Source organism: Rhinopithecus roxellana, chromosome 6 (genome assembly GCF_007565055.1).
Source record: "Rhinopithecus roxellana isolate Shanxi Qingling chromosome 6, ASM756505v1, whole genome shotgun sequence".
Classification (NCBI taxonomy): Eukaryota; Metazoa; Chordata; class Mammalia; order Primates; family Cercopithecidae; genus Rhinopithecus; species Rhinopithecus roxellana.
Genome location: NC_044554.1, coordinates 29,817,203 through 29,829,491, shown reverse-complemented (window position 1 = coordinate 29,829,491; position 12,289 = coordinate 29,817,203). Strand labels below are relative to the sequence as shown.

General features: G+C 47.0%; 1 protein-coding gene across 2 annotated transcripts in view; it reads left to right on the top strand.

Annotated features, from left to right (window-relative positions):
- Positions 1–547: 547 nt before the first annotated feature.
- Positions 548–12,289, top strand: part of LOC104667004 (protein ZNF783) — a 28,422-nt gene continuing 16,680 nt past the window's right edge. Inside the window, exons 1-4 of one of the 2 annotated variants that reach the window (XM_030933239.1) lie at positions 548–734; positions 3,919–4,314; positions 4,449–4,530; positions 4,682–4,807. In XM_030933239.1, the coding sequence (XP_030789099.1) occupies positions 711–734; positions 3,919–4,314; positions 4,449–4,530; positions 4,682–4,807 (628 nt within the window). In that variant the 5' untranslated portion in view covers positions 548–710. Of the gene's footprint in view, positions 735–3,918; positions 4,315–4,403; positions 4,531–4,681; positions 4,808–12,289 lie in introns of both variants that reach the window. The other variant, XM_010369170.2, reaches the window with a different exon arrangement.

The following is a 12,289-nucleotide window of genomic DNA, read 5'->3' as shown; positions in this document are numbered from 1 at the left end:
AAAAAAAAAAAAAATCCTACAGTCTTCACCTTTGTTCTGTAAAACAGAAAATAGTTTAAAAACGTTCATGTAAGTTTCCCTGGCTTCTCCCTGGGTACACACATATCCTTTTTACTTTCCCCAACTCAGTTCTGTGGTGCGTGGGAGGCGCTGCAACAGAATCTCCGTCCGGACTGGAGCCGCGGCGAGGGACGCCCCGGTTCCCCACGCAGCTTTCCCTCGCGAGGTTTCGCACTTTACAGCGCGACGCCTTCCCCCAGCCCTCCCGGCTCCCGCATGGGACGCAGAGAGGAGTTGGGTGCCGCGCTGGCCCGCGAGTGGCTTATGCCTGACGGAGCCCGGATGGAGACCGTGGCACGCCCGCCCCGGCGTCGACTCCCGCGCCCCGGGTGTGGGTGGGCGGCCGCGCCTGGGTCCCCGACGCCGCGGGCGCTGAAGGCCTCGGGTGGGCGCGGCGCGGCGCGGCGGCCGCGGGCGTGCGGTCCTACGGGCTGCAGGGGGCGCTGTGCGCGCCCTCAGGCTCGGCCGCCGAGCGCAGCTCTTTTTAAAAGGGCCAGCGGGGCACGTGGCTCGGGACGCAGTTCGCGGCCGCCCGGCAGTAGCTCCCAGGCTAGGCGGGTCCCGCTCCGCCTCCGCTGTCGCCGCCGCGCCGCCCCGGGCCCGACAGGCCGGGTCCAGGGACTGCAACCCAGCGAGGGACGCGGGTAGCCATGGCCGAAGCGGCGCCTGCCCGGGTAAGCGCCCTGGGCCCCGCAGACGCCGGGAAGGCCCAGGCCGCCGCTGCGTGAGCCCGCGCGAGGGACTCTGGCCGCGCGGGGCCGCCCGGCGAGAGGGCCCTGCCCGCAGCCTCCGCGCTCGCCGCCCCCGGCCCATCGCCCGGCGTTGGGCATCGTCGAAGGCGTTGACCGGGCGGCCCAAACTCCAGGCCCGGCGGGCGGGGCCCCGACGTCAGCGACGGACGATCTGGCCCTTCTGCGGCCTCTGCCAGCCCGGGCCTGAGAGTCACGCTCCGCGACTAGGAGGCCGCGCCTTGGAAGCATTGTTCCATTTGAGGCCCCGCGGCGCCCCCCACAGCAGGCTGGGCGGGCAGGGGCAGCAGGCCCCACGGGACAGTCGCGGAGGCTGAGATGGGAAGGGACTGGCCCAGGGTCACGCATCTGTTAGAGGCGGGAGCCTCACGCTGGGGCAGGGACTTTGGAATTAGACACTTTAAAACGCCTCATATTCTACTTTTGCCAAAGAGAAAGATTTAAGTGTCGTTTACAAGAGAGATTGTAGATTAAAAAAAAAAAATCCATGTAGCAGATTTTATTTAAATTTTTTTTTTAGAGGGAGTCTCGCTCTGTTGTGCATGCTGGAGTGCAGTGGCAGGATCTCGGCTCACTGCAAGCTCCGCCTCCCAGGTTTAAGGGATTCTCCTTGAACTGGGGCTGGGACTACAGGCGCCTGCTACCACGCCTGGCTACTTTTTCTATTTTTGGTGGAGACGGGGTTTCACTATGTCGGCCAGGCTGGTCTTGAACCCCAGACCTTGTGATCTGCCCGCCCTGGCCTCCCAAAGTGCTGGCATTACAGATGCGAGCCACTGCACCCGGCCATTTAAAATTTTTTTAATTAAAAAATGTTTATATATATATATATATATATATATATATGTTTTTTTTTTTTTTTTTTTTTTTTTTTTTTTTAGACAGAGTCTCTCAGCCAAGCTGGAGTGCAGTGGTGGGATCTCATCTCACTGCAACCTCTGCCTCTGCCTCCCGGGTTCAAGCGATTCTCCTACCTCAGCCTCCCAATCCCAAGTAGCTGGGATTACAGGCGCAGGTGCCTGTCTCGTTTATATCTATCTATCTGTCTATCTATCTAGATACATATCTATATGAATAAGTTTGTTCATAAGAATAAACTATATTTATAAGTATTCCTATACAGAATTTTTCTCCTGGAGAAGGATCACGCCAGTTTAACAGATTTTAGAATGTTGGTTTGATATTGTGCAGTTTGTCCAATTGGGAGATTATAATCCTTTGGCCATTTTTGACATACTGGAAAACGCTTGTAAAGAGCTCAGTAGATGATACCTACTGTTATTAATACACCTCAGTGAAGGTTTTGAAACCTTGATTTTTCTGGATGCTTTTATTAAAGTAGAACTTCCTCTCCCTCCTCTTAGTGAGTGTGGTGAGCTTCTTTTTGGGTTCCCTGAGTGCAAGGGAGAGAAAAAACATTGGGGATTCTGCAGGTTTACAGTCCTGTTGCCTGGGAAGAGGGGGCCCTAGGAGGTGACATCATCCACTCCCCCTAGCCTGGAGCTCACAACTTTACTACCTTTCAGCTCACTCCTGTCCACCTGTTCCTTTCCCAATGCCTTCTTGCAGCACTTGAGATCCCAAGAAACTTCCCAAAAGGGACAGATTTGCCCTGGACTTGTTAGCCCATCCTATCACACTGTTGTTATTTATAAGTATTCCTATACAGAATTTTTCTCCTGGAGAAGGAAGAACCCCATCAGTTTTTTTTTCATCTTCATTGTTCGTTTACTATGATAGGTGTTCAGTAATTGTTGTTGAATGAATGAAGCAATTATAGATGATTAGTGCTAAGAAGGAGGGAACAGTGAAAGTCTCTAGGATGCATTGTCTAAGCAAGACTCTTAAAGACCAGAGGGACTCAGGCATACAGAGGATGCATATTGAGAGCTGACATGAAGGTGGAGGAGGGCCGGTTGGGTCCTCGGAATCCACAGGAGGCCGGCATGGCTGGAGCACGGCAGGAACTGGATGGCTCAAGGTCAAGAGAGGTCGGCTGGGCCATGAAGAAGTCTAGATCTTATGCCAGGTACACTGGGAAGCTATTGAAGAGTTTTAAGCAGGGGACTGAAATGATCTATTTGTGTTTTTAAAAGATTACCAGGCCGGGAGCGGTGTCTCATGCCTGTAATCCCAGCCCTTTGGGAGGCTGAGAAAGGCGGATCACAAGGTCAGGAGTTTGAGACCAGCCTGGCCAATATGGTGAAAGCCCGTCTCTACTGAAAATATAAAAACCAGCCAGGTGTGGTGGCGGGTGTCTGTAGTCCCAGCTACTCGGGAGGCTGAGTCAGGAGAATCGCTTGAACTCGGGAGGTGGAGGTTGCAGTGAGCTGAGATTGCGTCACTGTACCCCAGCCTGGGCGACAGAGCAAGACTCTATCTCAAAAAAAAAAAAAAAAAAAGATTACCAGTTACTCTGTGGAAAGTGTATTGTCGTGGAGAAGGCTGGAAGTGGGGGAGAAGACTGGAAGTGGGGAAATCAGGTAGGCAGGACTGCAGTGGCTGAGGCCAAGCAAGGTGATGGGGACTTGGACTAGACACTGGCAGTGGAGAAGGAGAAACATGGATGCATTTGAGGTAATTTTGGAAGTTAGTACTCCGTGGTGATTTAACCATGAAGGATGAATGAAATTGAGGGGTGAGATGTCGATTTGTCTCTCCAACGAGGCTTTTAGCAGCACCAACCAGGACTGTGCCCATTGCACATGCACAATGATGGCTTGTGAATCAGATATCAGGGTAAGTTGAGGCACTTGAGAAGCTTTTTCCAAGGCACTGAAGGACAACGGAATAAAAGAGGTGGAGGTAAAAAAAAGGCCGTATGAACTATTTATACCATATCCCTGAGCCAGAACCATCACCATCACCATAATCACCGTCATTGTCTCAGTCTGCTCAGGCTGCCTTACTTGGTTCCCGGCAGGGCTCTTTTCCTGGTTTGCGGACGGACTGACACCCTAGCCTCTCCATCTCCCGCAAGGCTGCCGCTAACTCAGGATCCCAGATGGGGCTTTACCATTGCAGGTGTCATTTCTGAGGTGTGTTTTTGAGATGGAAGGTTTGATTGTATAATTCTCATAATACCTCTCTTTTCTCTTCTTGTGAGCAGGTCCCCGAGACAGACAAGCACACAGAGGACCAGAGTCCTTCCACACCCTTGCCCCAGCCAGCTGCTGAGAAGAACTCGTACCTCTACTCCACGGAAATCACACTGTGGACAGTGGTGGCTGCCATTCAGGCCTTGGAAAAGAAGGTGGATTCCTGCCTGGCCCGCTTGCTGACTCTGGAGGGGCGCACGGGGACAGCCGAGAAGAAGCTGGCCGACTGCGAGAAGACAGCTGTGGAGTTCGGGAACCAGCTGGAGGGCAAGTGGGCCGTGCTGGGGACCCTGCTGCAGGAGTACGGGCTGCTGCAGAGGCGGCTGGAGAACGTGGAGAACCTGCTGCGTAACAGGAACTTCTGGATCCTGCGGCTGCCCCCGGGCAGCAAGGGGGAGGCCCCCAAGGTAGCGGTGGGACACCCTGCGGGTGGGAGAGCTCGAGGGGTCGAGCCTGTGAGCATGTGGGTGAGTGACTGCAATACTTGTGGTTCCAGGTGCCTGTGACGTTTGATGATGTGGCTGTGTATTTCTCTGAGCTGGAGTGGGGCAAGCTGGAGGACTGGCAGAAGGAGCTCTACAAGCACGTGATGAGGGGCAACTACGAGACCCTGGTCTCCCTGGGTAAGGCTATGGAGGGAGGATCTGGGCCTCTGTCCACGGGTTGTCTGTGGACAGTCTGTTTCTTTGTTTTGGCTTTTGGTACTTTGGGCACCTCTGCATCTTTGTGGGCATCTTGGGTCCAGCTCTTCCCCATTTCTTGTTCTGTGCACAGATTATGCCATCTCCAAACCGGACATCCTCACCCGGATAGAGAGGGGAGAGGAACCTTGTCTTGACGGGTGGGGCCAGGAGAAGCAGAATGAAGTAGAGGTGGGGCATCCAAGGATGTTGGGCACTGGTAAGTAAAGGAGCGAGATGTGGTGGCATGGGGGGAGTGCCAGGGGCTAGCTGCACCATCACCCACCCTCTTGGGCTTCCCAGACAATCAGGGAGGCCAGAAAGGGAGCATAGGCCATTAACCCAAAGTGGGACCACTCGGTACAAGGCCACCCTGGGCAGGAGGGGTGGCAGACTTAGAGCCATAGGGTTTCTGTATCTGTCCGACGTGGACCATCATACTCACCTTACATGGCTGTGATGACCGAGTGACAAATATTAAGCATGTACATGCTGATCACTTTGTAATAGTGGGGACTGGCCGGGTGTGGTGGCTCACGCCTGTAATCCCAGCACTTTGGGAGGCTGAGGCGGGTGGATCATGAGGTCAGGAGATTGAGACCATCCTGGTTAACATGGTGAAACCCTGTCTCTACTAAAAATACAAAAAATTAGCCGGGCGTGGTGGTGGGCGCCTGTAGTCCTAGCTACTCGGGAGGCTGAGGCAGGAGAATGGCGTAAACCCAGGAGGCGGAGCTTGCAGTGAGCCGAGATAGCGCCACTGCACTCCAGCCTGGGCGACAGAGCGAGATTTTGTCTCAAAATATGTGTGTGTGTGTATGTGTGTGTGTGTGTGTGTGTGTGTGTGTGTGTATATATATATATATATATATATATATATATAGTGGGGACTTAGTAATACCTCTACCAGCAGCACTGCTGCCTCCTGGCGTCTTCAGGCATGTCCATGTCCCTGCTATTGCTTGTGCCCCCGTCGCAGTCCCACAGCCCCAGCCTGTGGCAGGAAGGCCTGTCGTGTGCTGGCTTCCATTTGTGTACATGGCCCTCGGTAGGAGGGCCAGGCATGCCCTGTCCTTGTAGCTGGTATATAGGACAGTGGTTCCAAAGGGGACTGCACATCACAATCCTCTGGGGGGCTTTTTTTTTAAATTAAATTTTAATAAAGTAGAATAACACAGTGAATCTCCAAGTGATATCACCCAGACTCAGCACTCCGCTGGGTTTTGCCACACTCGCTTCATCTGTTTTATCCCTTTTCCTGAACGTAACCACAATACCATGGTCACACCCATAGAATATCAGAATATCATCTAATACCATCTAATACCTAGCCTTTGTTTTGGGTTCCCCAGTTGTCTCAAAAATGTTTTCTATAGGTCTTTGGATCCTAATTGTAATACACCCAAGTCCACATTTTACATTTGGTTTGTGTCTCTAAAGTCTATAAAAACAAACTTATGAAAATCCCCCCAGTCTTTTTCTTTTTTTTTTTTTTGAGACGGAGTCTTGCTCTGCCGCCCAGGCTGGAGTGCTGTGGCCGGCTCTCAGCTCACTGCAAGCTCCGCCTCCCGGGTTCACGCCATTCTCCTGTCTCAGCCTCCCGAGTAGCTGGGACTACAGGCGCCCGCCTCGTCGCCCGGCTAGTTTTTTTTGTATTTTTTAGTAGAGACGGGGTTTCAGCGTATTAGCCAGGATGGTCTCGATCTCCTGACCTCGTGATCCGCCCGTCTCGGCCTCCCAAAGTGCTGGGATTACAGGCTTGAGCCACCGTGCCCGGCCCCCCAGTCTTTTTCAACAGCTTTATTGAGATATAATTCATATACTATATAATTTACCTATTAAAGTGTACAATTGAGTACTTCTTAAAAAAATTTCAGGCCGGGCGCGGTGGCTCAAGCCTGTAATCCCAGCACTTTGGGAGGCCGAGACAGGCGGATCACGAGGTCAGGAGTTTGAGACCATCCTGGCGAACACGGTGAAACCCCGTCTCTACTAAAAAATACAAAAAACTAGCCGGGCGAGGTGGCGGGCGCCTGTAGTCCCAGCTACTCGGGAGGCTGAGGCAGGAGAATGGCGTGAACCCGGGAGGCGGAGCTTGCAGTGAGCTGAGATCCAGCCACTGCACTCCAGCCCGGGCAACAGCAAGACTCAGTCTCAAAAAAAAAAAAAAAAAACAGTTTCAACTTTTACTTTGGATATAGGTGTACACATGCGGGTTTGTTACATGGGTATATTGTGCCCAGGTAGTGAGCATAGTACCCAAGGTAGTGAGCATAAATCCATGCTCCCCTCTTTCCCTTCCCCCTCTAGGAGTCCACAGTGTGTGTTTTTCCCAGATTTATGTCAATGTATGCTCATAGTTTAGGTCCCAGTTATAAGTGAGAACGTGCAATATTTGGTTTTCTGTTCTTCCATTAGTTCACTTAGGATTATGGCCTTCACCTTCATGTTGCTGCAAAGCACATGATTTCATTCTTTTTTATGGCTATGTGGTATTCCATGGTGTATATATACCACATTTTCTTTATTCAGCCCACCACTGATGGACACCCGGGTTGATTCCATGTCTTTGCCACTGTGAATAACATTGTGATGAACATATGTGTGCATGTATATTTTTGGTATAATGATCTATTTTCCTTTGGGTATGTAGCCAGTAACAGGATTGCTGGGTCAGATGGTAGCTCTGTTTTAAGTCCCTTGAGAAATCTTCAAACTGCTTTCCACAGTGGCTGGACTAACTTACATTCCCATCAGCCGTGTATAGGCATTCCCTTTTCTCTGCAGCCTCGCCAGCATCTGATGGTTTTTGAGTTTTTAATAATGGTCATTCTGACTGGTGTGAGATGGTACTCATTATGGTTTTGATTTGTGTTTCTCTGATGATTAGTGATGGTGAGCATTTTTTCATGTTTGTTGGCCGCTTGCATGTCTTTTTTTAAGAAATGTCTGTTCATGTCCTCTGCTCATTTTTTGCTTGTTGGTTTAAGTTCCTTGTAGATGCTGGATGTTAGACCTTTGTCAGATGCATAGTTTGCAGATATTTTCTCCCATTCTGTAGGTTGTCAGTTTACTCTGTTGGTAGTTTCTTTGCTGTGTAGAAGCTCTTTAGTTTAATTAGGTCCCACTTGTCAATTTTTGTTTTTGTCGCAGTTGCTTTTGAGGACTTAGCCAAAAATTCTTTGCCAAGGGCAATATAGAGGAGGGTATTTCCTAGGTTTTATTCTAGAATTTTATAATTTGAGGTCTTACATTTAAATCTTTGATCCATCTTGAGTTACTTTTTGCATATGGTGAAAGGTAGGGGTCTAGCTTCATTCTTCTGCACATGTCTAGCTAGTTACCCCAGCAACATTTATTCAATAGGGAGTCTTTTCACCATTGCTTTTTTTTTGGTCAGCCTTGTCCAAGATCAGATTATTGTAAGTGTGTGACTTTATTTCTGAGTTTCCTATTCTGTTCCATTGGTCTGCGTGTCTGTTTTTGTACCAGTACCATGCTATTTTGGTTACTACAGCCTTCTAGTATAGTTTGAAGTTGGGTAGTGTGACACTTTTGACTTTGTTCTTTTTGTTTAGGATTGCTTTGGCTATTCTGGCTTTTTTTTTTTTTGGTTTCATATGAATTTTAGAATTGTTTTTTCTTATTCTGTAAAGAATGATACGAGTAGTTTGAAAAGAATAGCATTAAGTCTGTAAATTGCTTTGGGCAGTATGGCCATTTTAACAATATTGGTTCTTTCCATCCATGAGCATGGGATGTTTTTAAATGTATCTGTGTTATCTCTGATTTCTTTCAACAGTATTTCATAGTTCTCCTTGTAGAGTCTTTCACCTCTGTGGTTAGCTGTATTCCTGGGTATTTCTTTCTTTTTTTTTTTTTCTTTGTAGCTATTGTAAATGGGACTGTATTCTTGATTATACACTCTCAGGCTGATGTTATTCTTGTGTAGGAATGCTACTGATTTTTGTACACTAATTTTGTATCCTGAAACCTTACTAAAATTGTTGATCAGTTCCAGTAGCCTTTTGGCAGAGTTTTTAAGGTTTTCTAGGTGCAGAATCATTGTCAGCAAAGAGAGATAGTTTAACTTCTTTTCCTATTTGGATGCCGTTTGTTTCTCTTGCCTTATTACTCTGGCTAGGACGTCCTATAGTTGAGTGTTTTTTAGTATATTCACAAAGTTGTGCAGCCATCGCCACAATCCAATTTTAGACCTTTCTTGTTCCATCAAAAAGAAACCCCATACCCATTAGTAGTCACTGCCTGTTCCTCTGCCCACCTGTTCCACTGCCCTGGGCAGCCTCTGATCTGCTTTCTGTGTCTATGCATTTATCCATCTGGAAACTCCATATAAATGGAATCGTACGACCGGGCGCAGTGGCGCACGCTTGTAATCCCAGCACTTTGGGAGCCTGAGGTGGGCGGATCATGAGGTCAGGAGATCACGACCATTCTGGTCAACACAGTGAAACCCCGTTTCTACTAAAAATACAAAAAATTAGCTGGGTGTGGTGGTGTGCAACTGTAATCCCAGCTACTCAGGAGGCTGAGGCAGGAGAATTGCTTGAACCTGGGAGGTGGAGGTTGCAGTGAGCCAAGATTGCACCACTGCACTCCAGCCTGGGCAACACAGTGAGACTCCGTCTCAAAAAAAAAAAAAAAATGGAATCATATATTATGTGGCATTTGTGCCTGCCTTCTTTCATTGAGCATAATGTTTTGAAGGTTCATCCACATTGATTGTAGTATGTATGAGTACTTCATTCCTTTTTGTGGCTGAGTGACACTCCATTGTAAAGATATGCCACATATTGTTTATTCCTTTATCAGTTGATAAATTCGCCCTGCGCCCCCCCCCCCATTTATTTATGTATGTATGTATGTATTTATTTATTTATTTATTTGAGACAGGGTCTCACTCTGTTGCCCAGGCTGGAGAACAGTGTCATGATCTCAGCTCACTGCAGCTTTGACCTCCTGGGCTCAAGTGATCCTCCCATCTCAGCTTCCCGAGCAGCTGGGACTACGGGCACATGCCACCATGCCTCGGCCTTTCAAAGTGCTGGGATTACAGGCGTGAGCCATGGCGCCTGGCCTGGTTCTTTGATTTTATGTTGTTTATCACTTTCCTTTTATGTGGAAATCTTAAATTCTCAACTAAATTTGCGTAATTTCTTCAATGATCTTATATCCAATCCTAGCACTTCGTTATCCTATAATTTATCTTACAATTTCAAAACAGTGAAGCAATAATATGACTAACAATTAGACTTCCATTGAAATACAAGATTTTTTTGCAGCTCTTTTTGTCCTCTGTATACATTCTGTGCAGGACTTATGGGCAAAATAATGCCTTTTAAAGTCACTTGAAATATTTTCTGTGTGTACTTATGCCACCAACTTGGTATACAGTTGCATTCATTTGTTTATTTTTAGATTTTTTTTATAGATTATTCTTTTTGGTTTTTGATGTAACGTAATTTTTTGAATACGTAAGATATTTTATATTTGCAAAGTCAAAATGATTTAACATGGTACATTCAAGGAAATCTCGTTTCCATCCTTGTGCCCTCTCCCTATAGATAATCATCTTTATTCGTTTCTTGTTTATACTAGCATGTTTCTTTTGGAAATATCAGTAACACAGATATATTTGTATTCCCACCCCTGTCTTATTCAGTAGGTTGTGGAGATCACCTCATATGATTACGTACAGGTCTTCCTCAGTTCTGTGGATTCAGAATGTTCTGTGGTGTGATAGTTTATTTAACAGTCTATACCTTGGACATTTAGAGTATTTCCAGCATTTTGCTGATATAAATAATGCTGCAGGGAGTACTTTGTGCATAAATCAGTTCATGTTTTTGCCAATGTATCTTTTTTTAAAATTTATTTTTTGTGAGAAGGAGTCTCACTCACTGTGTTGCCCAGGCTGGAGTGCAGTGGCATGATCTCGTCTCACTGTAATCCCTGACTCCTGGGTTCAAATGATTCTCGAGCCTCAGCCTCTGGACTGACTGGGACCACAGGTATGCGCCACCACGCCTGGCTAATTTTTGTATTAGCAGAGACGGGGTTTCATCATGTTGGCCAGGCTGGTCTCTAACTCCTGACCTCAAGTGATCTACCTTCCTCAGCCTCCCAAAGTGTTGAGATTACATATGAGCCACTGTGCCTGGCCCCAATGTGTCTTTGAGATGTAATCCTGGAGGTTGGATTGCTGGGTCAAAAGGTAAATAAATATGTTATTTGGGGAGAATTTATCTCCAAATTCCCCTGGACAGGGGAATAATTTACATTCCCATCTGTGTTGTGAAAAAGGTTCTCTTGCCAACAGAGGATGTGGACAAACTTGTAGGATTCTTTTCAGTGTAATAGTAAGAAGTATGTCAGTGTAGTTTTAATAGCACCTCTCTTACTGAGTGTGGATGAGTTTTTTTTTTTTCCTTTAGAACTCTTTCTATTAATTTCTAATTTTTATGGTACATAGTAGGTGTGCATATTTATGGGGTACATGAGATATTTTGGTACAGGCATACAATGTGTAATAATGACATCAGAGTAAATGGGATATTCATTACCTCAAGCGTTTCTTATTTCTTTGTGTTATAAACATTCCAGTTATACTCTTTTAGTTATTACAAAATGTACAATTAAATTATTGTTGACTGTAATCACCCTGTTATGCTATCACATACTAGATCTTATTCATTCTATTTAACTATATTTTTTACCCGTTAACCATCTCTACTTCCCCCCTTGCACCTTCCCCCAACCCTTCCTAGCCTTAGGTAACCATCGTTCAACTTCTCTGTCTCCATGAGTTCAACTGTTTTACTTTTTGGCTCCCAAAATGAATGAGAACATATGAAGTTTGTCTTTCTGTGCCTGGCTTATTTCACTTAACATAATGTCCTCCAGTTCCACCCATGTTGTTGCAAATGACAGAATCTCATTCTTTTTTATAGCTGAATAGTGCTCTGTTGTGTACATGCACCGCATTTTCTCTGTCCATTTGTCTGGTGATGGACACTTAGGTTGCTTCCAAATCTTGACGATTGTGAATAATGCTGCAATAAACATGACCGTGTTGCCCAGGAGTGCAGATAGATACACTGATTTCCTTTCTTTTGGGTATATACTTAGCAGTGGGGTTGCTGGGTCATGTGGTAGTTCTGCTTTTAGTTTTTTTGAGGCACCTCTATACTGTTCTCCATAGTGGTTGCACTAATTTACATTCCCACCAATAGTGTTCGCGGTTCCCTTTTCTTCACATCCTTGCCAGTGTGTGTTATTGCCTGTCTTAACTGGGATGAGATGATAAATCATTGTCGTTTTGATATGCATTTCTCTGATGATTGATTATGTTGAGCACCTTTTCATAAATCTGTTTGCCATTTGTACATTTTTTTTTTTTTTTTTTTGAGACGGATTCTCACTCTGTCACCCAGGCTGGAGTGCGGTGGCGCATCTTGACTCACTGCAAACTCCGTCTCCCGGGTTCACACCATTCTCCTGCCTCAGCCTCCCGAGTAGCTGGGACTACAGGCACCCTCTACCATGCCTGGCTAATTTTTTATATTTTTAGTAGAGATGAGGTTTCACCATGTTAGCCAGGATGGTCTCCATCTCCTGACCTCATGATCCGCCTGCCTTGGCATCCCAAAGTCCTGGGATTACAGGCATGAGCCACCGTGCC